Source organism: Macrobrachium nipponense, chromosome 11 (genome assembly GCF_015104395.2).
Source record: "Macrobrachium nipponense isolate FS-2020 chromosome 11, ASM1510439v2, whole genome shotgun sequence".
In the NCBI taxonomy this organism is placed as follows: domain Eukaryota; kingdom Metazoa; phylum Arthropoda; class Malacostraca; order Decapoda; family Palaemonidae; genus Macrobrachium; species Macrobrachium nipponense.
This window is the reverse complement of record NC_061087.1, coordinates 2,979,144-3,005,627: the sequence shown is the minus strand read 5'-3', so window position 1 is coordinate 3,005,627 and position 26,484 is coordinate 2,979,144. Positions and strand designations below refer to the sequence as shown.

Genomic DNA, 26,484 nt, shown 5'->3' with positions numbered 1-26,484 from the left:
TAACTCAATATTCTCTTTTTTACAGTATGGTAGGACCTTAAGGTTTTTATTTCACATTTGGTATTTCTCTTTTGTAAGGATTCTGGCGTTCTGTCATAACTGGTGACATTTGTAATGTAAGGCTGGACAGTTGCTGATTCTAGTGTCTTTGTCCTTGGTAGTGTGGCATTCTTTCTTGTGTTTCTTGATTCTTGCCTGGGGTTAGGCATATTCTGATGGTACTTTAGTACTTCCTTTGATGAGTTCTGTGTCTGAGCTTCTTCTATCTTGTTTAGATATCTCAATTTTCTTACAATCTTCATGTTGCTGCTTGAAGCAAGGTTTGTGTTCTTTGTGTAATTTTTTTTTTCCTTCTCTTACTAGGCTCTTGGCATGAGTGATAATGCTTCTTCCTCATGCTTGTTTGGTCTAATATTCAAGCCTTGAACTGTAAAGTATGGAAACTATATACCTGTATGTCTTCCTTTCAAGGGTGGTTGTGGAGAACCTTTGACCATCCACTTTTGGTTCTAGTCCTTATCGGTTCAATAAAGTTTATCTTTCTTTCTGGAAATTGGACTTTGTTCAGTTGGTCACTAGCTCATGTTTTATCACCCTAGCTACACCAATTTTTTTTTCTGTAGGTAGCATATCATGACATCTTTTGGACCCTGTTCCTGTCTTTTTCTGCTTACTCTCTTGGGTACGCCCCCACTAATTTTTTTTCTGTAGGAAGCATTTCATGACATGTTTTGGACCCTGTTCCTGTCTTTTTCTGCTTATTCTCTTGGGTACGCCCCCACTTCTTGACTGTTTGCATGGCCTCTGCTTCAGGTCTTTGATGCCCCCTTTGGATCTTTTTTGCATCTCACCTGGTTGGGCTTCACAGTATTTTGTATTGGTCCTGTGCTGGCTGGCATGAAGGGGGAGAATGTCTCCTTGCATCCTGTTCATGACCTAGTCATCATTTGGGGTCTCTGCTTGTGTCCTTGAGCTGTGGTAACACCCAGTTGTTGGTTTCTGCTCTACCATGAATGATTCTTAAATATTATTTAGTGGCAGCTGCTTAAAATTTTCTTGGCTTCCTGTAGATGATCTTACATTTACCTTGTTTATCGTGGTCCTATTTATAACTAATTGCTTAGCTTCTTTAGCATGAGTCTTCCTTCACAGAGATCCTTGCTACTTTTGCTGATCTTTTATTCCTAGTTCAACTGTCATTTTGCAGGTGCTTTGGAGTATTAAGATGGTGGTGCTGATCTTTGTCTAGCTAGCCAGGTTTTGATATGCATAGCCTTGTTTTTGAGTCTCCTGGTAATTGTTCTCCTCATGTTCCTCAATTTTTATTACTACTCGCTTAGTAATAAGCAGAGCATTTCAAATCACAATGGTGAATTGAAATGTGAATAACCAAATCGTAGCCTAAGTTCTACACTAAGACACCCAGATTACTATGCTCATTCTAATCGACATTCAAGATATGACATTGTGTTGTGTATATTAATGAGTACGTAAATGATACCAGTGTACTGTAATTGTGAATGATGGATTCGTTATCATGAATGACAGATTTGCTATCTCTAACCTAGATAGTTTGAGATCCGGCATGAGCACGGTCTCCTTGTCACTATTCTCATCCAAAGACATTATAGGAAACACTTCCCTTTCATTAGATATGTATATCCTAAATAGGAATTTCCCCAAATGAACTTTGAGATAGGAATACTTAAGTTATTACAATATGGAGATCCCGATGACTTCTCAAAGATCATTGGACTAGATCTTGTCCATATAACCACTCGATTTGAGCTAACTTGACTCGACTCGACTCTGTTGGAGCTGTGACTAGACTGCCTGGCTACCATTGTTGGCTAATACCAAAACATTCAGCCAACTACCCAAACAAAATATCTGATGGCTGGTAATTAAGAGCTATTACACATACACTTGAAAGACTAATACATGCAACAATGACACACAATGCTTTTCCTAAGTAAATACAAATTTAACAAAACATAATATCTTCCTTTCATACAATATGCATTTCCACTTATGCAAATGAGGAAAATATATGCAAAGATACTTTACAGCTTATGGCAAAGTACAATCTTTCTTGTTGAAGTTTCGACATCGATGATGGTTCCCACTTGCCATTATGTATGACATACTATTGTCTTTTTTTTTTTCCATCATCCAGAGATGATGTTGATTCTTTGTGCCGGATTGGAGTTTGTCTGGAAAAATGACAAGCTTGGCTTCTTGCTTCTTTGGACCTAGGAACATAAGTTTGCATTGCTCAATCCTCCAGCTCTTTGGAACATTTTTTACTTCCTCATGCTTCTAATTGTGGCCATCGAGGCATAATTGTGATGTTTTTTTTAGTTGTCAATAATTAGAGTTTATGGTATCTTTGTTTTGTCAGGCCTGTAAGATCTGTTCTTGTCTTTGTCTTTGCCTAATGCCCTCAGGTCATATATCGTCCTTTGCTACCATGTCTTCTGGCCTCAGTCATTGGGTAATGGTTCATCATATAGATGTCAGCTACTTTGAGAGGGTTGTAAGAGAAGTCTCACCCTCTTTTTCTATTCTTGCATTGACCCTCTTACCTATATAGAGTGCTACTCACTAAAGTTTGACCTGACCCTTTCAATGCTAGTGTGATTTGTCTCGATGTTGACTATACTCGGTTTTTTTCCATCTGTCCATCCGCCTGTGGTGTTTGCGTATGGTAACACTGCGTCCCGGGCTTTAGATAGTTACATTCAGCTTACATTCAACAATAATAACAATATCCTATTTCGAATATTAACGGTGTAATTCGCATACAGTAAATTATTAAAACACTTTTCAGTTGCAAATGTACGCCCAGATATCCTTTTATTTACCTAAAACTTACACATAGCGTAACTATTTAAAGCCCGGGACGCAGTGTTACCATACAAAAACACCACAGGCGGATGGACAGATGGAAAAAAACAGAGTATAGTTACCCCCAGGTACCTTCAAGGGTTTGTTCTGACACCTACATTCATTTGACGTGGCTTTGGAAGTTTTTGGTTTTTTGTTTCCCCTTGAGGAATGTGATACTTCACTGTGGCCTTCATGGTATTGCCATTATGCAATATTGTCTCATGCTTGATTGAAGTCTTTAGGGCCTTGGTTCAATGGAGATGCTTCCTTGTATGGTGGTCTCAGAGATTCTTATTGACCTAGATTCAGTGAAAACCACTGAAGTGATTCCTTTGATTCTATCTATTTCCTGTATTCTCTAGCTCTTGGCAATTTGATATATGTCAGAAGCATGGATAACTAGACTTGCTTTTATTTTTTTTTATATATAGCCATTCTTCTTGAACTCTCTCATCATTGTGATGCCATGTCAAACCACTGTGTTGAAACTGTAGCCTTCTTCTTCTTCTCTTCTAAGGCCTTTTGTGATTAGAGAAAGAAAAGTTCCTCACTAGTGTAAGGTGACCAGATTTCCGAGACAAAATTCGGGGACATTTTCTGTTCAGAGGCGTAAAACGGGGACACTGTGCCCTTACCATTCATAAAGCAACATTCAAAAGTTTCTCCTACCCTATTTATCCTGTATTGCAAAGGAATTGAATAAAAATCCAGTTGATTAACAATGAGTTTCTTTTCTCTCTCTGATCAGAGTAGCTGAGGTCAAGAGCACCCATAAAATCAGCTGCAAAAAAAATGTATCAGCCAGGCACTTCTCACAAACTAAGGCCTTCTCCTTATTCATGGCATAATAAAATAGTGAAAATAATGACTACTAATTAATGATTGAACAGTATTAGATGGCAGAAAGAGAAGTGGTGCTGGCTGGTTGCTGGTGGGAATGCAAGAGGGGAGTCAGGGACGTGCATGACGATACTGACGATGGTTTTGCAGGAAATTTGGTTTAGTTTTTGGAAGGTAATCTCGCAAAGTATGCCGTGCAAAGCTGTTTATTATTTCCTTAGTTATATACACTGTACACAGTACAGTGCGAGTAGTACAGTGTGCAACTATGTAAAGTTTGGTCAACATTTTTTTTTTTTTTGGTCTCTTTTCTGTATTCCAGTTTCGGATCTTTCAGTCACAGTGAAAACTGGGGACAGTAGTAGCCGGGGACAGGTCACTGAAAACGGGGTCTGGCCACCCTACACTAGTGTGAAATCTGTTGTCTAGATTGAACTTGCATCTTCCAATCATAAGTTCATTTATTCATGGTGATTCATTCCTTCAATGATCTAAAAAGTCCATCAGTTTGAGAGGTCTGGCTTGTCCTATTTGCATATTTCTGTTTCAAGTTCTCTCTGTTTTGTTCTCTGTTGCAGGGCTCAGTGGTTTGGATGGTTGTTGTTGCACTCCAGTTTGGGGTTATTCTTGTTATCTTTACATCTTTTGCTGTTTGGTAGGGCTCAGTGGTTTGGATGGTTGTTGTTGCACTCCAGTTTAGGGATAGCCTTGTTATCTTTGCACCTTTTGCTGTTTGGTAGTGTAGACATTTTAGGAGGTTAACTGTGCTCCTGAGGTTTGATTACTTCTCATTGCTCTTTTCACTTTTGGCTATAGAAGTGATAATTTCCCACTTAAATGTAGTGGCCTCATTCTTAGCAGTTATGATTTCTTCTAGCTTGGGAGAGAGCCACTTCCCCTGTCAGTTTTGCAACTTTCTGTGATTGCTGCACTGTCTCATCTTTTGGAGCACCGTCTCAATTTTTGGATATAACCCAGGGATGGCTCTCCTTGGTTGTGTTTATAAAACTAATGTTTTCTCTTTCTGAAGAATGTTGGTTTGCCCTGTTCTTTTCTTTAACCAGGTCTAGACCCTGTCTTAACATCTATCTTCCTCTGGAGTATTGGGCTCCTGCATTTTCAAGAACTTCCATGAGCCTTTGATTTGTTTCTTGTTGGTTCCCTCTTGACCTCACTAGTTGATTTTTGCTGTGCTATAGAAAATCACCTTTTTTAAGACTGTTCCCATTTGCCCTTGCTCCAAGCCTTTCACAGTGTTCATCTGTTTTTGGGTAATGCCAGTTGGCCACTATAGGTTTTGAGTAAATGAGGACTCTGGAGTTGTGGCTTTGGCAATTTGTCGTATCACCCCTTTTCACCATTGTTTGTCCTTTATCTCAAGTCTCTGGAATCAAACTAAAGATTTCTTTCGTGTTGGCTTCCATGGTATCAGGGTTACTTTTGAAGTACCCACCTTTATGGTTCATGTGAGTACAATGATTACTACCCTGGGGTATATCTTTGTTTGCATCCATTATTTGTGGCAGCTACTATGATATACAGTGGTACCTCGAGATACGAAAGGCTCAACTTACAAAAAATTCGAGATACGAAAGCTGACATGAAAAATTTTACTGCTCTACATACAAAAAGTTTTCAAGATACGAAAGGTTTCTGAAAGTCCGAGCCCGATAACAATTTTAAAACTCGCGCCGCGCCCCACCATCTTAGTTCTAGTAGACTCGCCACCATCCTCCTGCTCTCCCATTGGTTCCTGATGCTAGCCAAGCCATGAGATCCTTCTCTCCTATTGGACAGCATCCCTCCCATCATGCATCTTACGTGGTGGCGTGCCTTCGCTCGGCCACTTCGCACCCGAAGCTTTATCGTACACGTGCGGCATTCGTTCGGTCCAACGATTTTGTTTAGTATCGTAAATTCGTTAGTGATTTCGTTGTGCTACTTTATCGTGTTGTGAGAACCTAATTAGTATACGTACTACATACATAACTTAATTACGTACAGTACATATAGTCATGGGTCCCAAGAAAGTTGCTGAAGTTCACAGAAAGAAGAGAATGCTTTCTTTGGAGACAAAGATGGAGATAATAAAAAAGTATGACGCTGGCTTGCGGTTGAGTGTGATCGCTAAGGAATACGGCCGAAATCCGTCGACGATAGGCACCATCCTTAAGCAGAAGGAAGCCATCAAAGCAGCTACACCTTCCAAGGGTGTGACTATTTTGTCCAACAAGAGGAGCCATGTGCATAATGAAATGGAAAGGCTGCTTCTTGTATGGATCAAGGACAAAGAAATCGATGGCGATACGATAACCGAGATGGCAATCTGCCAGAAGGCCAGCGCTATTTTCGGCTACAGGCAGCCCGTGGTTAACGGCGCAATCACTCAACGGCGAATCGGTTTTACAGCGGTCGTCAAAAATATTCATTAAAAAAATAAGGCATTTTAAAGGTATCTTTACAGCACAAATTTCAGTTAACAGCGCCGCTAGCGCCGTTGTCTAACGAGTTTATACATTTGTAGAAATGCCGTTCAGACCATAAAGGTTATGCAAATTATATTAACAAATTTTATGGAGAGTTATTACGTAGGTATTAGGGTAAAATATATGCCTCTGACGCTGTTCTATGCCGAAAATATCGAGTTACATAAGTGCAAATTTAGCTATGGATGTGTCGATTCATAAATGTTCATGCTTTTGTTTAAAATGTGTATGAAAATGTATTACATGAAAAGCATTTTTATTTCTGTACAGAAATATGATACAAAGGCAGCTTTTGAAACTCCCCTTCACGTTATCAAATACGATATTTTTTCATGTTCTTTCTTGTAAGCCGCCGCCTGCCGCTCTTCCGAAAATATCGATTTAAAAAAAGTGCAAATTAGCGATCGATGAGTCGATTTTATAAATGTTTATGCTTTTATGTTTAAAATGTGTATGAAAATGTATTACAAATAAGGTATTTTTATTTCTGTGCAGAAATATGATAATAAGGCAGCTTTTGAAACCCCTTCAAGTTATCGACTACAATGTTTTTTTCAAGTTCGTTCTTGTATGCCGCCGTCTGCCGCTCTTCCGAAAATATCGAGTTAAAAAGAGTGCAAATTTAGCGATCGATGTGTCGATTTTTCAAATGTTTATGCTTTTATGTTTAAAATGTGTATGAAAATATATTACGTAAAGGTATTTTCATTTTTGTACAGAAATAAGATACAAATTAAGGCAGCCTTTGTAACTACGCTCCACGTTGTCAGGGGATGGTTTTTCATGTTCGTTCTTGTCCGCCAGTTCCGGAAAATGCATTGTGTTATTTTATTAATTAAAGGATTTTGACATAGGAAAAATCTATTTCTGGGCGATTGGTTCGTGTCGCCCAGCGAAATCCCACCTCTTCCCAACCCTTTGCTCAAGATTGATTGCTAACTTCAGGATGGCCACCAGAGGTGCGGCAGTCACCTTGGCGTGGGTTGTAGTAGTAGTAGTAGTTGCTGCCCCGTTCTGTGGGTCGGCTCTCTCCTTGAGGGATTTTGTTGTGGGAAATTTCTAAATGACAAGAAGTTCGTGGTAGTGGTCTCACTCGCCCTAGTGTTCATACCGACGCCCTTCTTTTATTTTGGTGAGCGAGTCAGTTATACTGACCTCTTCTTTATTTTGTTTATTCTCTGGTATTTGTTAGATCATTTACCTAAGAAATAATGAACTAAAGGATTATTTCGCTGGGCGACACGAACCAATCGCCCAGAAATAGATTTTTCCTACGTCAAAAGCCTTTTTCTGGGCTCAGTTCGTGTCGCTGCACGAAATAATACCAGAGAATTAGCACAAGATTGAAAATAAAGAGGGTCTCAATAAAACTAAAATTTTACTAAATACTATAATTGTAACAAAATATTCATACAACATGTTCAGACAATTCTGAATAAAGAACAATAACTAAATGTAACTTACAACTATAAATATTTACAAAGTATTTACATAAGTTACAGGTATGAATATGAAAATTAACATGTGTGTGAAAAATCTTAACATAAAAAACACACTGAATAAGTTTTATAGATACCAATCCAAAAGACAATAAACCATTGATAATGGGAGTGTGAAACCCTAGCATAAAAATAAGGGGACCACACTCTTAATGCTAATATATACAACTAATTGTGGGTGACCCTAGCATAAAAATAAGGGACACCCACTAGACAATCATAAGAGCAGCTAAGACTCAGAGCGAGTGTAGAGTAACATGGTAGGTTAGACAAACTGTTGGTTGAGGTAGGTAGAAAGGAGATCTGGATCTTCAACTATACTACTGGGCAGAGTCAGGGGAAACTATGTTACCCGCTGCCACTGCTGAAAATTTCAGAGATTCCAAAGACTTCAAGTAGTGACGTTTAAATACTGTCGGCGATTTCCATCCAGTATATTTTTTCAAATCATCAAAGTTCATATGTTGAAAATAATTGATTGAGGTGGCCACTGCCTTGACATCGTGTGCCTTAGGGAAAGATTCAGGGTTAGCTTGTTTAATAAAGTATAGGATCTGTTGCCTAATACCTTTAATTGATAAGGTAGTACCACCTTTTTCTCTCCTAAAGAGGGGACCCGAAGAGGAGGAGGATGTCCTAGACAGAAAGGCTCGTAAGGTCATCACTGGACAAAGAGAAAGGTCTTGGGGAAGGGGAATGACTTTCCATGGTTCCCACCTCAACAAAGGATCCTCATTTTTTGCTAAAAAGCTGCGATCTGGAGAAAGCAGAACTTCTCCTGAAGGGAGAAATTCTACATGACCCGCATCTCTGGATAGCGCCGACAGTTCTGAAATTCTAGCTCCTGAAGCCAAGCTTAACAAAAATAATGTTTTTCTTAAGAGCATTATAGATGAACATGTCATATTATCTGTATCTGAAGCCAGTTTTAGAACATCATTCAGAAACCATGACACTGAAGTAGGCCTTACTGAAGGTCTAAGTCTAGCACAAGCCTTGGGAATAGACGAAAAGTAAGAGTCTGTTAAGTCTATATTAAAACCCAACTGAAAGATCTTCTTCAAGGCTGACTTGTTTGTCGTAATATTGCTAGCTGCGAACCCTTTTTCAAATAAGGACCTGAAAAAGGATATAGCTGAGTTGATTGTCATGATTTTAATGTCCGATTCTCTCAGGAAAGATGCCAACTTTTTAACTGCAGTGCCATACTGCCTCAAAGTTGAATCCCTTTTATCTGATTCTAAAAAGAGGATATTTTGTGGATCTACATTTGCATCCCTCTTGGCCACAAACTTCATGAAGTCCATAAAGTTAGGGCTTTGAGAATTCCTGAGGAAGCGAACACAGTCTTCATTTGTACCGACTGGGAGAGTCTGGGATTGGGAATTCGAAGGGGACGAAGACCCAATTCCAGCAGCAGGGGGTACCAGTTGCTCTTCGGCCATTCCATAGCTACTAGAGCTATCTGACCCTTGAAAGTCCTGAGTTTGTTCAGAACTTTCAGGAGAAGATTCACCGGAGGAAAGACATAAATCTTTTCCCAGTTGTTCCAGTCTATGGACAGAGCGTCTGTGGCATAGGCCAGAGGGTCCAGGTTGGGAGCCACATAACAAGGAAGTTTGTGGTTCGCTTGAGATGCAAACAGATCTACTTGCAGGCCTGGTACCCTCCGGAGTATCCATTGGAACGAACTGTTGTCCAGCGACCATTCCGACTCCAGTGGAACTGAACGGGATAGAGCATCTGCTATGACATTTCTCACTCCGGCCAGATGGGTGGAGGAGAGGTGCCAACCGAACTTGTCCGCCAGGGAAAAAATGGCTACCATGACATGATTCAGGTGTCTTGACTTGGAGCCTCCCCTGTTTATGCAGTGAACTACCACAGCGCTGTCCAGAACTAACTTTACATGAGAGTTCTATGGTGGAAGTAACCTCTTCAGAGTCAGGAACACTGCCATTGCTTCCAATACATTTATGTGAAGCTGGCGGAATTGGGGTGACCATGTTCCTTGAACTTTCTTGAACTGAGAATATCCTCCCCAGCCGCTTAATGAAGCGTCTGTGTGGATAGTAATTCCCGGAGGGGGGAACTGAAGAGGTACTGACATGGACAGGTTCTTCAACTTTGTCCAAGGGCGCAGACGATTCCGGAGAATCTGTGGTATTGCTGACAACTTGTCCCTGGATCTGACATTTGCTCGTGAGCGCCAGATCCTGGTTAAGTCTTTCAGTTTGGCTTTCATCAAGATGTTTGTCACTGAGGCAAACTGAAGGGAACCTAGGATTCTTTCCTGGTTTCTCCTTGAAGCATATTTGTACCTTAGAAATTGCTTCACTGACTTCACTATTTCTTTTCTCTTGGCTAGTGGAATCGACAGAGTGTGAGAAGATAGATTCCATTGAATGCCCAGCCATTGAAAGCTGGACTCCGGAGTGAGTCTCGACTTTGTCCTGTGTATCTGGAACCCCAGATATTCCAGGAACTGAATGACCTTCTTTGTGGCTCTGCGGCACTCCTCGACTGTTGGTGCCCAAATCAACCAGTCGTCGAGGTACGCTACTACCATTATCCCTTGAGACCTTAGTTGTTGAACAACTACTTCCGCCAACTTCGTGAATACCCTGGGTGCTACATTCAGACCGAAGGGAACTACCTTGAAGGAGAATGCCTGGTCTCCCAGCTTGAAGCCCAGGTAAGGGCGAAAGTGTCTTGCAATAGGGATATGATAGTATGCGTCTGTAAGATCGATAGAGGTGGTGACAGCCCCACAGGGAAGTAAGGTCCGCACCTGCGAGATAGTCAGCATTTTGAACTTGTCGCAGCGAATGGCCAAGTTTAACTGGGACAAGTCTAAGATTACCCTTCTTTTTAATGAGCCTTTCTTTGGCACGCTGAATAAGCGACCTTGAAACTTTAATCGCTTGACTCTCGCTATTGCTCCTTTCTGAAGGAGCTCCTCTGCATACTCTGTCAATTCCTTCGATGGAAGTTGAAGGAACGGTCTGGGTGGAGGGGGGCCTCCGATCCAACTCCAACCCAGGCCTTTCAACACAATACTTTGTGCCCATTTGCTGAATCCCCACCGATGCCGGAAGAGAAACAGCCTCCCTCCTACCTTGGAGATCTCACTGCTGCTGAGTCGAGTGACCTCCGCGGCCTCCTCGGAAGTGCTTTCCCCTGTTAAGCGACCTTTCTGATCCTCTCTGACGAAAGGATCCCCTAGCCCTACCTCCCCTGGCGAACCAGTCAAAGTGTTGGAAGGCTTGGCCCTCGAACACCTGGTTAAAGGCCGGGGAGACAGCATAGGAAGTGGAAGGCTGAGCTTGAGGGGAAATCAGGTAGATTGGTTGAGCCTGGGCCTTCGACGTAGAAGGCTGGCCTGGCTGAACGACCGGCACCGCCGACACAGCCTGACGGAAGTGCTGAGGCTTCTTCTGGTAAGGCTGAAACCGTTTGGTCTTTTTCAGTTTCTTGCCTGTAGAAGACGGGTCTTGACGCCTCTTAGCAGAGAGGCCCCAACGGTCCTTGAGGCTCTGGTTGAGCCTCGTCACCTCGCTTTGGACCTCTCTAACCATTGCTTCAGGGAAGAGGTCTGCCCCCCAGGAAAGCAACTTATTCGGCTCATGCCGAATAGTTGCTTCCTGGAGGACATGTTTATGACAGTTGACCCTTGCCGTCACAAACTCGTACAAGTCCGATTGGACCGTACAAGTCTGTGATTTGGTCAACAATTTGAAGAGCGGCTCCGAAGCGTAAGATATGGCCATTACCTCCGTTATTGCCATGGTGTTGATAGACCTGGCCAGTCTAGTTTTAGCCTCAAACTCGGCTTGAATGAGGCTATCAGGAAGTCTTGGAAGCTTCTCGCCGAACTGATCCATCGCGCAGTCCGGCTTGAGCTTGTCTACCGAAAAAGTATTCGGCAGGTCCTCCCACAAATCTTCAAGCGAAGGGAGCAAAGGTGATGTGGGGTCTGCATCCCTTAACTGAGGCAAGGGCTCTCCCTTTAAGCCAGCTGGGATGGTAATGCTGGCGATCTTAGTTAGGAAAGGGAGAGGAGTCTCTTCCTCCATCGTAAAGATGGTGAAAGGACTCTTAAATGCCTGGATTCTGGTGTTGGAGCAGTCCATCTCATCCAGACACCGGAGCCACTCTCTTTGAGCCTGGTCCCTGGAGTACAGCACTGTCTCTCTAGGAACCTTATCCTCCCTGTTCATAGCTGCCTCCGTCAGCCTGGCGTAGCCAATGAACGGAGGCTGAAGATTCTGGGTAAAACTCGAAGTCTTCAATCCTTCGAGTACCACACTCCGGGATGGAAATGAACCCGTCCTGGAAAGGGGCGTAGGAAGCCACTCTCCAGGGGTTGTTCATTGAGAAAGGAGGAAGAGAATCATGGGGAGGGAGTTGAAGCAGGCCTACGCCAGGCGCCGAGAAGGCAGCTTGAGGGGCCTGATTGAAGCCGGACATTAGGTTTTCCTGAGTGGCAATCCTGTCCGATAGTTGTGAGAACATCTGCTCCATACTTGTCCTCAGAGAGCCTACCAAGTCTCCCATCTGCTGCATCATCCCGACGGAGAAAGCGTTGGGATCGAAGCTAGGAGCAGATGTAGACGTGGATGGGTAACTCGCTAGAGGTACCGAAGGGGAAGGAGAGACCACTGACTCCGCCGGAGTACGGAGTCTCTCCTTGGAGGACTTGCTCTTAGAAACTCTAGAGCCCGAAGCAGATAATTTACCCTTCTCTGCTCCGGGATTAGAAGCCGAAGACTTACGAGATGACGACGCCGAAGAAGTCTTTTTAGACAACGACATCTTTGTCAGGGTTTTCTGCGCCCTGTGACCCTTCACTTTAGGGACCACAGAAGCGCTGGGCGTAGTATACGAGAGCTCAGCTCCCGTAAAGCCTTGGAAGGAAGCAGGAGAAGTAGCAGGGGAAGAAGATCCAGTGGCGCCCAAGGGAAGCCCTTGAGCGTCCAACGTACCTACATCGACCAACAGGTCGTCTACACCTACCATCGGTTCTACATTTAAATCCAAAGTGGTGACTTCCGCCGAGATGTCCTGGCCTGGTTCCTTCATACACGCGGCGACCTGCCGCTGGATCGCCGTCATCGTCGGGGCTGCCTCCGCCGGGTCGACGTACCTCGTCGACTTGCCGCCGGGGAACAGCAGGACAGCCATCCTCTTCTCCAGGATGTAGGGCTGTTCCTTGGCGGCGTTCTTGCCGAAGCCGCCGACCCAAGCCCTCAAGGTTGCAAGGGCGGTCTCTCTAACCGCGGCAGCCTGGAAGAGAGGGTGTCTGTTAGATTTTAGTTTAAAGTTGAGGGTCAACCTTAGACTGAAATAGCCTTAAGACTAGACAGTACCAGCATATATTTCACAATAATATGGGGAACTTAAGCTTAAAAATTATATTTCAAAACTTAAGCTTAAGATATAATTCAGAATTTATATCGTATGTATATATTGATGGAAATACTTACCCCGTCCAAAAACTGACTCACAAGATCATAGCAGATCGTACACGTTTCGTGGAACCAGACCTGCAGATTCCCGTGAGGAGTCGCACACGGAGCATGAGACCTGCAGACCTCATGCCCACAGGGGTCCTGGAGTACGGCGTTGCACCCCGGGTGCTCACAGTTGGTAGTCTGTAAGTGGAAGGATACATGAGTATCGATATAACACTCACAGGGCTACTCTAGTACTCCGTTGCATGCCGGAGAATGAAAAATTTTTTTGGGCATAACCCCTCCCCTACTGCCTTAATAGGCATAAATGAGAGCTCCGGTGTATGCCGGAGAAGGAAAACAGAAGGCAAGGGAGGGACCCAGCTTAAGATAACTTATAAATAACTTATAATTAACTTAAGCATAAAATAGTAACATAAAATCCGGAGGACGACTCCGAATCGCGGTGCTGTCCGACTCCACCGGCTACGCCGGAGAGACGGAACGGTGAAAAGCAAAAGTGACTAACTGGAACGCATACACCGTACCTCCCTCCCCCGTAATCAATGGAACTCCAGGAAAGAGAACAGAGATCCGACACTACGGGGAAGGAGGCGAGGAGGGGCGAAAACAGTACCCGAGCATACAGCGGAGCACCGGAGCAACAAAGGCGGGGGGAGGCCAACCCCCTGACTTCGCCACAGCGAAGCACCGTCGAAGCAGGGAGACAAGGTCACTCCCAGCCAAGTGTCTGTCCAGACTCCCCTACTCCCTCCGCGTAGGGAGAGAGGGAGTCGGGCCCGGATGGAGCGAGCAAGGACAGACCTCCCTCCCCCCTACTCTATGGGAGAGTGGGGGGAGGGCAAGGCGACTGGGACGGGCGTCTGGCTGTACCGCGATCACAGGGTGACCACGGTACGATAACACAATATAAACAACGAAATCGATAGCCTAAGCTAATGCAACCAAACTGATCATAAAGATGCAACAAACGTGATGCAACAAAACTGATGAGGACCATGGGACCACTGAAACCTAGGCTAAGAGAACAGACCAGACGCCCTAGGCTAATCAAAACAATAAATAAAATAAAAGTAGGGGAAATAAAATATAGAAAGAGAAAAAATCCAGGAGTGTACGACTAACCCGAAAGAAAGTCTACCACTCTAAGCTAGCCTGGGCCGATACGAAGAGCGAGGACTAGGGTCTGGATAGAAAAAGATAATGCCTACGTAAGGTAGAGAGACATGCATGCATGACCTAAAACCAAGGCAGGCTAAATCCCCTAACAATATCATAATAAAAAGGGCTAGAGACGCACGGTAAAAATAAGGGAAAAGTTCCAGGTATGGGAGACCGAAAACCAACCCGCCATGAGGCAGAACAATACCGCCATGCTTCCGACCGGGAACCTGTATTTATACCTAAAAAACGGCAAACACAGGCTCGAGGAAGGAACGAACTAAATAGGAACCTTTTGGAATACTTAACTTAGCTGCTGCGATAGCAGAACGTTCCATGGTGGCGAAAAAATACGCGAAGAAGCATAAAAACACAAGAGCAAAAGAAACGCGTGCGTCTTGTAATCTGCTAACATAAAGGATTGCCACCAGAGGCGCGGCAGTCACCTTGGCGTGGGTTGTAGTAGTAGTAGTTGCTGCCCCGTTCTGTGGGTCGGCTCTCTCCTTGAGGGATTTTGTTGTGGGAAATTTCTAAATGACAAGAAGTTCGTGGTAGTGGTCTCACTCGCCCTAGTGTTCATACCGACGCCCTTCTTTTATTTTGGTGAGCGAGTCAGTTATACTGACCTCTTCTTTATTTTGTTTATTCTCTGGTATTTGTTAGATCATTTACCTAAGAAATAATGAACTAAAGGATTATTTCGCGCAGCGACACGAACTGAGCCCAGAAATGCATCTTTTCCATAAATCCTTTAAAAAGTTATACATTATTTCACTGTATCCAAGAATATTGTATGTATTCTCATATTATTGTATTTTAAAATACTACGGCAAACTTAAGCCTGTATTCCGCGGAGCGGCCAATTTTGTGGTTTGAAATCAGCTGATGAATACGAGTGTTTCACCATAACGCAATTCTGAGCGAATGCTCTTTCTTCTAATTAGCATAAACGAATATCTATATACTTGACTTATATGAGACAAAGTTATTTTTCCTTATACAGCGTGTTTTTAGGTGGAAATATTTATTGAATATGTCTCGTTGTGAATGTGAACTACTATTTTTTTCGTTAACAGATTACGTTGGCGGCATGTTTATTGCGTAAAAAATGATGTGATTCTGTTCGCAATAATCCTGTATATCATCGTAATACGAACTTTACGTTATTTATCTTATATCGGCGTGAAACCAACAGTAAAATGTGTTCTTTCAAGCACAGTAGTTTTGATTAAAATGATTTTATCCCAATTTTATCTACAGTTGTGTGTGATGGCAGACGTTTACTGCAGTTTTATCCTTGTTGCCGATGTACGATAATAGTCATTAGCAGCTTGAACAGATTTCTCAGGTTCAGTTATAACTAGGTTTAAATTTAACGGTATGTTTCCCGATTGATCTTTAGTCTATATTGATCTCTGATCTATAGCGAATAAAGTTATTACATTAAGATATCTCAGTTCTATTCTATACATAACGCCATTTATAACAAATACGGCAATGTTGCACTGTAGTACGATGATCAAAATACAAGCCAAACAGATGTTATCCAGTTTGGTTGTACTTAGAAAAAATAAGTCTTTTCTCGTTCGGTTGTTAATGGCTGTACACGTTCACGCAACGAGTATAACGTTAAAACCATACTTTTATCATTCTCTTTTGCTGTTATTGAACTTATGTAACTAGAAGATGGATAAAGTTAGGCCATTGTAATTTGATCTCTCATAAAATCGGACTATCGTAAGACTAATGATCGTAACCTGAACACTACAGCTACCTGTACACTGTATAAACTTTATTATATCTTTCCATACTCTAGACACCTACATGTACTGTACAGTAAATTCTATAGTACTATAATGCATAAATATAATTTTACTTATTGTGCCGTTGTGGGATTACGGCGCCTTTGACTGGTCTAGAGTTTCGAAAGAAGGTGTGCGGCTGCCGTAGGCTTTAAAATCGCTCAGCGTCGAAAATCGCTTGGCGTCGGTGGCCAGGAACGGAACCCCTGCCGCTAACCGAGGGCCGCCTGTATTTGATTGCCCAAGCCGAAGACGACGGCGGAGAGGGGGACATCAATGGCAACCCCAGAGTTGCCATTGATGGTTCGAAAAATTCCGTAAACGGACTGGCATCCATTCGGTGGTGAAGAAATTGAAATTACGTAAATATAAAAAAGTAAAAAGAAATGTAAAAATAAAAAAAAGACAAAATAAATTTTATTTTAAGTGTTTTGTAAAGTTAAGTGTTACAGTTTTGTTAATGTGTTTTGTAAAGTTTAGTTTGTTTTTCTGACATTTTTTTGTGTGTTTCGTAAAGTTAAGTGTACGTATCTGCCATTTGTCCTCCTCCTCCTCTGCCGCCACTTTTGGAGATAGCCTCACTCGAAAGGTAAGCTTTCACATTTTACGTTTCAGTAATAATATTTCTTGTACACTAACATACACTTTATTTACAGGTTTTGCATTTTTATTATTAAGTTACGTATTGAATGGTCCAAATTGTTGTAGTATTTTATTTTTTATAGGTCAATTTAGCTTTATTATGAAATTTACTGGGGTGTTTTTGGAGGGCTTGGAACGGATTAGCCATTTTACAAGCATGATACGAAAGGCGCCTCGGAACGGATTAATTTCATATCTCGAGGTACTACTGTACTAGGAATTGGATTTTTTCTTCTGGTTCTCCTATGGTCTTCACAGGCTACTATGATTGTACCTCCTTCCTATATTACAATTTTGGCTACTAATGTTTTTATATTGTCCGTTCATCATAGTCATCCATTCAATCCTCCTGCCACTTGTTCCAAAGGGGGCTCTGCACAAAAAGTAGAGATTTTGCAGGCAGTCAGTAAACTACAGACTGGTCATGTGTACTGAAAACTTTCTTCTTTGAGTCTTTCAAGTCAGTTTAGCTCTGTGTGTCTGTTTTACACATTATAGGGCTAATTATGAAAAATAGAATTATATAAATATTTTTTTTAAATACATTCCATTGGTATTACTATGTAGTTCCTACTAATATCCTTTTGTATGCTGAAATATATTTTTCATTTCTTAGGGCAAACCTAAAAAAGGTTCACCAGATGAAGATGATGCAGTATTTGATTGCTTTGGTCGGTCATCAGGAAATAATCAGATGTCTAAACATCAGTTAAAGAAACTAAAAAAAGCAAACAAGAAAGATAAGCGTAATAAAAATGGCAGGGCCAAAGGAGGTTTGGCTCCTCCTTGCATTCGTGCAAACCCAGAAGATAAGGAAGAAGAGAATAAGAATAACAAATTTGAAAGAAGAAGAACAGAAAAGAGTCGCCCAGGAGATGAGGAAGAAAAAACAATAATTTTAGAGGAGAAGCCCAATGGTGGTGGTGTAAGCTTGCAGCGGGTGGAAAGTTGCAAGTTCAAACAGTTAATGGCAGCAAGAAAGATTAGTAGAAGAGAAATTCAGAGTGATGATGAAGAAAGTGATGACTCAGAAGAGGAAGATGATAGTTCCTTAGTTAATGGAGATGTAAAAAAAGATCAAAATGGAATGGAAAAAGTAGATGAATCAAAAGACCACAAGAAAAATGATCATGAGGAAGAGGAAGAAGAAGAGAGGAGGAGGAGGAGGAGGATGATGATGAGAATGATGATGACAAAAAAGGAGATGAAAGTGAAGGAGGTTCCAAAAAGAAAGATTCATCCACAGGTGAGCAATGAAAGACACATTGGAAGAATGGAATATTGATAATTATGGAGAATGCAGTTTTCTCTTTTGTTATTTAACATTCTAGTTGATGAAATTTTTAATTTCAGTACAAGATTTTAGCATTTATGCAGTCTGTTTATTAAGGTATAAGCATTAACTGGAGTATTATTTAGAATTGCTTTTTTTTTTTTTTTGCCTGATCACTGATGTTTTTTGTAGAAAAATTTTAATTCTAAAAAGATTTTAAAGGCACCATTGTATTTATTACTTTTAAGCTTATACAGTCGACCCCCGCTATTCGTGGACTCATATATTTGAGAATTTTTCTATGGACCACATATATACCCATTATTCGCAGTATTGATCACTGAGAAATATTCACGAATACGGGGGACGTCTACTGTAATAAACTTTATAGTTTGTACTATATGAAACATCTCGTTGTACTGAAGTAACAATATTCCATAAGATGATTCAATGTCAATGAATGGTTCAACATTTTATAAAAACATGTAGTAAAATTGAATTTTTAAAAACAGAAATCAGTGATGCTGATATTGAAGACAACACAGACTCCGAAAGAGTTCGTCATAATTATCACAACACTCGCCAGCCATCTATAGTTGTAGAGCAGTCTGAGAGTGAAATCAGAAATTCCAGTGAAGGGTTTCCACCTCATCTTAGGTAAGTCATAAATTTAATAAATAAGATAGTCTTACTGGTTTATAGATTATATATAGTACTGTGGAGAAATCTGTTTTTATGACTCATGTGGATGCCTCCAGTAATTTTTGAAAGATTAGTTATTGCTTTCAGTTTTGAGAGTAACCTCAAGATGCTGTTCACCACCTTTGGCAGACCGCAGTATAAGATAAACTTTTTTGTAGAAAACAAATACTTATCCATAGTGTAGTTTACGTGGACTTAGGAATTGTATTGATGGAATTAAAAGTAAATACTATATTTCTCCATTATACAATTCTGAATGATATGCATTTCATATGAGCTGAGATGCAGAACAACACCTTTGTCTTCTTTCATTGGTCCGTGGAAAGTCACTGCAGCATCCCTTGATAAACCAATATTAAACTTTTATTCATATGGTTTTCAGAGAGAATTACATCTACATATTCACCTATAATCTTGTATTTTATAGAAGAAGGCTGCCTCTTAAACCCCGTCGCTCTCTGCTTTCCAGGTAGTAATTATAGCCTGTCCTTATGCATTGTCCTTTGCTTTTAAATGCTTATCCTTTGAAACTGGAAGAAACTTTATTGCTTTACTTTTTACATTTATCAAAGTATCATTTTCATCATAGAAGCTGCCTTACCATGGTGAGTTTTGCTGTAATGTTTTCCTCAAGTTGACATTCCAGCAAGTTAATTGTTTCAAAATTTAGTTTTGACTACATTTTGTTTTAATATGTTTATTACATATTTTACTCTGATCTATTGGCTTAGAAATTCTTTTATAAACTGGGTACCCAGAGAAATGAACTTATTCTCACTTTGGAAATGTGCAAAAATGATTTGAATGTTATAACTTAAGCAGTAAGATTTTTATATATAGAGCAGCATGGTGTCTCTTGTGAATATGTTTATGCTAGTGAACTTAGAAGAATATGGTAGGTCAGATGAACTTGGATGTTCCTACCCCCCCATACACAATTGTTTTATCCTCTTGGTTTTGTTGGGAAAGGTGTGATTGACAGAATATTTTTCATAAAGGTTGAAAATATATGTGAAAATTATATTTTTTCAAAACCCAAAGGTACATATTTTTTGTTTCATCTTAGCATCATCAAGTTGTAAATTTGTTGTTTGTATTAACAAGGTGCGATGCTACCTCCAAGCTTACTTGGGATGCGTGCAAGATTTTCCCCTCATGCATAAGTTGTAAACATTATATTCCTAACTTTAACATGAAATGATCTTTGTAATTAATACTCATACTTAGTACTACTTATACAAACAACAAGGATCATTAAGCACATTCATTTATTCTCGGTTATGAGTTGAAACACTAGAAATAATTTTTCTGTTCTGTTTAACGTGCGCATTATTTGTTTATATTTTTATTCTAATAAATAAATCATAAATATCCTATCCTTTAATTCCTGTATCTTTTAACTCAAAGCAAAACACCTTTTTCAGTCCTTTTTAGGTTTTTCTGTAGGGCTTTCCTAACCTCCTCCCAAACAACAACAACAACAAAGTCAGAACAAATGTCAGAAAATCTTTGATTAGGAAGTTTGTATGCTTTGCTTTTATTTTTCTCTCATGGCTTGATTGTGTAGAACTTGGTATGATTGTGTATTATTTAGAATTCATTAGAATGTATTTGGCTGAGAGAGAGAGAGAGAGAGAGAGAGAGAGAGAGAGAGAGAGAGAGAGAGATGAAAAACCTGCATAGCTTCTAGGTCCTTGTGTTGGAGGCTTACTCACAATTTGACACTTGAATTGCTGCTGTATAAAATTTTTACGTACAGGAAAACTAGGAAAGGAATGTTGCGAGTATACACATGCTGCTTTTCATGCAATACAGGTTCTTCTGTAACTGTATAACTATAATTTTATGATTGGTTGGTGTCTCTGTTATGATATTTTTGAGAAAGTTCATAAAGGAGATTTACTAGCCTGTCAGTAAATTCTGCTCTAAAAACCTCAGTTTGGTTTGATTAATACGTGATTTAAATAAACTTCAATAAAAAGAATTAACCGTAACCTTTCAAAATTGGGGTAAAGTTTACAGGGTTCTTTCAGATTTAGTATTTATGCTGACCATTAGTAGAGCTATTGTTGCCTTTAACTCATATGGCTCTTGTTTATAGATTTGAAGTTAGCTTTGAATAGACATGCTGTTGGGTTGTATACCACTTTACATAGTAGCCTAGGATTATTTTGACATCTCGTGTCATCATGGTAGTATTTTTATATTCAAGCATTTGGTAGATAGCTTGTCAGAAATAAAAAGAAATTAAAACTGATGTATTTGTTATTGGATTTTTAAAGAAAATATCTTATGATTTTTATGCAATCTCAGACTTTCATGAATTGCATATAGAAAAGTTTGGGATGAAAATATTTTTTTAGGATCTGAATGTAGAACTTAATTGTTAAAAGAAAATACCTAACTGTAATCAAATTATATGAAATATTCTGTGCATTAATTGCCAGGGTATTGTAATAGGTTAAAGCAACACGATTGGTTCTTGTCAGGTGATGAATTCATTTACATAAGGAAGTGGGTATAATTACAAGGGAAGTTATAAGTAGACATCTGATGTTAAGTGGACATCATATGTTATGAGGTCGTACAAGTCTTCTTCCCATTAGTAAGGAAGGGGTTAGATTTTATTTTTATTGGTAAGCTTTTGGTCTAATATTTACAGTTTTGTTTTTGGATGCCACTTGAAATAGTAATGATTCTTATTACTGTATGAGAATGATTCTTATTACTTTACTGGAAAACTTTATGGTTGTCCTTTTTTATGATTTATGCAATGTGGTTCGAGGAAATAGTTGGGTTCTTTATACTAAAGGAACAGTGATTTAGACATCATTGACAATAGTTCTACTCAATATGAGATTGTGAATGATGAAATTATTGTATTTCTCAAAGAGATCACTGAATCAGATGTAGAAAAGAGGACTTGTAATAAGAAAACTTATGTAGGGATTTTAAGTTGTTTTTTTATGTATATTATCTTTTAATTCTGATTGTTGTAGATGTTTTGAGAGATATTAATAGAAGTTAAGTTGCAGTTAGTATCATTGCTTCATTTTTAATCATACTTATGCCTATATTTGTGTACCAATAAGGGTACAAAATGTTCCCAGGTTCACCAGTCTTGCATACTGGACAAAAGGTAGTTCCACCTTGAAATCACCACTCGGGTTCTCACGTTTTTTCATAAACTTCTGCTTCTCCAGATGTTTACTGCTTTGCAGAGGACTATTATACGTACTTATTTCCAATCCATTTTCCATTTTGTTTCAGTTTTTATTCAAGTTCACTGATTAGAGTTATTTTGGTATCAGTTGAATCACCACCTTCCTAAGGTACAGGTAATTATGAGCAATTAAGCACCGCACCCAGATGTGATTGAAGGGAGATAGTTTCTTTGTGTGTCTGTTATGTTTTGTTATTGGAATTCCTCATATATGGTTGGAGGTATTTTAAGCTAAACACTTGGCAAAAAGGTCAACCATCGTGTTTAGATTTGCATAAAGTGAGAGCTTCCGTCTGTATGTCACTGTCGTCTCTCTCTGGGTTATTCTTTATGAAAACAATTTTGAAAGCGAGAAAGATAAGCAAATGCACGTTATGTCTAGTATACATTAAAGTGATGTTGAGCTAGTCAAGAAACAGCTGGAAAGAGAAAAGATATCTCTTACTTAAAAATTTGTGGTCTTATGAGTGCACAAGGCTGTACCTTCCCTTACTTTTTTGTCAGTTTGAATTAGTCAGTTACCAATTCCTTTGATTCACTTGCTAGGGAGTCCACAGTACTTACCAAGATTGAAAAAGCCTCTTAATTTTATTCCTTCTCTCATGTAAGAGACTACTGCAGGATTTCTTCAAAATGGAGTCTCTTGTGTTGTTGGATTCCAATCTACACTGTGCCACACAGAGAGATGAGTATCATGAACAATTTAACTCATGATCACTGTTTATTTTCCATTTGGTAATATTCATTATTGTAAGGTTAATGTACTAGAGGACCAACCAAGGACTTTTAATGACTCTGCTTGGGTTTCAAAATAAAAGTAAAAGAAAGATAAAATGAAAGTGTACAAAAATAATAGTAAAAAAATAAATAAGAAAACAGAGGCCAGCAAAAATTCAATCATTTGAATTAACGTATTCATGGATAGGTAATAACAAGAATGAAATTTACTAAAGTTTCTTCTGAATGACTGTGAACTCTGTTTACTAGTCTTTTATAGGAATGAACTTTATTTTAATGACTGAAGAGTAGGGGTTCTGTTGTTAATCACTAAAATAATTTCAGTTTCACTGCAGTCAGCATTCTAACTGCAGACTGTATGTGTGTTGCATATAGGAATAAATGAGGTAAATTTGTTAATGCCACAAATGAACATCCATACAAGATCCAAATAACAAATGGGTATTTAATATACAGTACTGTATATCAATTTACAATACTTCTCACAAAAATAAACTTTTAGGCAAAGACCAGCTGCATTTACTTTGTGACACTTTTTTTTTAAGTCAACTTAATGTAGCAATGAACTGTAACTCAATCATGACACAACAAAATTAAATTATTAAATAGAACTATGATTTTTAATCATACATATCATACATATCTGGAAATCCATGTTAGCCAAACATGCAGCCATTCACTTTAGGCACATCCCTTAAGCTAACCAATAAATAGAATTACTTGGCTCACAAAGATATATATGGAAGTCTGTCTTAGAGTCTTAAGGGGAACTACCCCTCAGTATTATTCCTGAATTATGCTGACTGGAATATGGTACACGAAGACTTACACTAGAATGTACGTGAAGAGTGTTAGATACGAGTGATTTCTGTTACAAAGTCATAATGTACATAAATAGGTCCTCTCTCAGAAAAGTGATTACTCAGCATTTTACTGGTCAAAGCTTGTTAATTAAAAATTTAAACAAAGATGTAGAGCTCCGTGTTCAGCAGATCAAAAACCCCAAAATTAATTGATACAGAGAGACAAATATTTTTCAACTTTAGGAATATTGTTACATGCACAAATGTATCCCTATGAGCACTTACACACCCAAATGGTATCTCTAATAAAATACGTACTTGAAACAGAAATGGACATTATTTATATAAGTTATTATGAATCAACAATAAGTTTTTTTAACACAGTTGATATCAGTTGTAAAAAATGAACAGTAATTTTATGAATACAGTCAACAACAGAGGATGTATCACAACACTGATAAAATTCCAATAACAGTTCCTAAAAAAAGGAATTTACTTTTTTTTTATGTGAAAAATATTTGTTATTTAATTACTTCCCCTTTCTGAATCAATGATTCTTTGTAATTTTCCTTTTATTCCACCTTGCTCCAAACTGTGTTAGTTCTGGAAAGTGTAGCTTACTTACTGGTGAATTAAAAAACACTTGACTGATGGAAGTGCCGTGGTTCACATACACCATGGGTTTTGTCTTTTCTGTGTACACACTTTTTCATTACTAAAGATTTAGTTCATAGCCCACTACAAGTTCCTAGTGCTTTACTGGATCCGATAGAACAAACACTACTAAGATGCAGTTCAGGCTTAAGGTTCCTCATTGGACGAGTGGATTTCGCACTCGGCTACCAATCTGGTGGTCCAAAGTTTGATTTTCGGCTCGGCCAACGCGGAACTAGAGGAATTTATTTATGGTGATAGAAATTCATTTCTCGATATAATGTGGTTTGGATCCCACAATAAGCTGTAGGTCTTGTTGCTAGGTAACCAATGGGTTTCTAGCCACGTAAAAATATCTGATCCTTTCGGCCAGCCCTAGGAGACCTGTTAATCAGCTCAGTGGTCTGGTAAAACTAAGATATACTTAACTTAGTTCAGGCTTATATGTGATTAATGGGGATGTATTGAAACTTTTTGAAACAAAAGCAATATGTACAAACCCTTTTATCTCAGTGAGAACCTTCCTCCAACCCCATGAATTTCACTGCCTCACAGAAAGTTTACAAGAAGATTGAAATATTTGTGAAAAATAGTACAAATGTATCCGGGTGGCACATGCAGTAGAAATTACTGTTTGTTTGGCAGTGAAAGACTGGTAACTGGGAACATTTAAGTCATGCATTTATGACAGAGATGTGATTAGTGCGTTGGTAGGAGAAGACTTTGATATTTTTTGCAAAACCAGATATTTTTCAGTCAGTTTATGAAGTTTTGGCTTATTAGTGATTGTAGTTAATTGTAAGTTTAATGGCAGGATTTGTATTTCCAATTTTTTTTTTTTTAGTGAGAATAGACTGTTATTGGCAGCGGGAATGCTTAAATATTTTTATCCTGAAACTTACATATTAAAACCCTTTGTGCTGGTTTATTCATACTGTAATAAGAAATTTACATGGAAAATTTTGTATCCTTTCAGTAAACTCCTACATGACATAATCTAAACATAATTGAGCAGTGTTCCCCTCCCAGAATTTTAACCTCTATTTTATGAAAACACTTGTTAATTGTTCTCTAGATAGAGTTCTTATGGTTCCACGGGCACATGGATAAGTTGAATTACATTGTCTCCTTTGTAACTGGTGTATGAGTGAGGATAGTCCTAAAGAATTTGATAATGCCAAATAATTTACACACTGTCAAATTGTAAGCAATAGAAAAAGACAGGCAGTGAACAATTATTTGGAATATTGATAAATGTAACTAATAGAGAAACTCTTGTGAAGTCAGCTGTAATTCTGAAATGCAGTTAGGAAGCAAAATTTATTTAAATAAGTACCAAAATAGTGTGTGTGTGTGTTTATATATATATACAAGCAATTATTGATGGGGATTCTGTTCTTATTGCTTGATGATGAGCAAAAATCAGCGAATTTTGCTGCTTATTAGCAATTTTTGGCACTTATCTGCATTGATAATCGGAATTTAGCACCAATAACTATTTAATGGCACCTCAGTTAGGTATGTATTTTCACCAGTACTCTATTATCAGAGCTGATAACTGGAAATTAGCACATTTTGGTGCTGAAAATTGCTGATTTTTGGAGCTAGACAAGCCCCATAAAACCAGATTCTCCGATAACTGAGGCCTCCAATAACCAGTTCCTGCCCCCCCACTCAGGTGAACGATACCTTAGGGCTGTTACTAGTAGTTACTAGTACATATATTACATATATATATATATATATATATATATATTATATATATATCATATATATATATATATATATATATATATATATATATATATATATATATATATATATATATATATATATATATATATATATATACTTATATATATATATATATATCCATATATATTTATATATATACATATATATATATATATATATATATATATATATATATATATATATATATATATATATATCTTTATACATATATATTATTATTTATATATATATATATATATATATATATATATATATATATATATATATATATATATATAATATATATATAGATAGATAGATATATACATATATATATAGATATATATCTATATATATATATATATATATATATATATATATATATACATATATATATATATATATATATATATATATATATATATATATATATATATATATATATATATATATATATATATATACACTTATATATATATATATATATATATACACATATATATTTATACATACATATATATTTTTAGAGGTTTTTCTTGAGTTTTAACTAACAAAATAGGCTGT

At 38.6% G+C, this 26,484-nt stretch overlaps 1 protein-coding gene across 1 annotated transcript in view; it reads left to right on the top strand.

The window, feature by feature from the left end:
• LOC135216856 (ubiquitin carboxyl-terminal hydrolase 16-like) overlaps positions 1–26,484 on the top strand; it is a 426,609-nt gene that overhangs the window by 201,481 nt on the left and 198,644 nt on the right. The window contains 4 exon segments of the mRNA XM_064252406.1: positions 17,410–17,943; positions 17,946–18,039; positions 18,579–18,723; positions 19,151–19,237. Of these exon segments, the coding sequence (XP_064108476.1) occupies positions 17,410–17,943; positions 17,946–18,039; positions 18,579–18,723; positions 19,151–19,237 (860 nt within the window).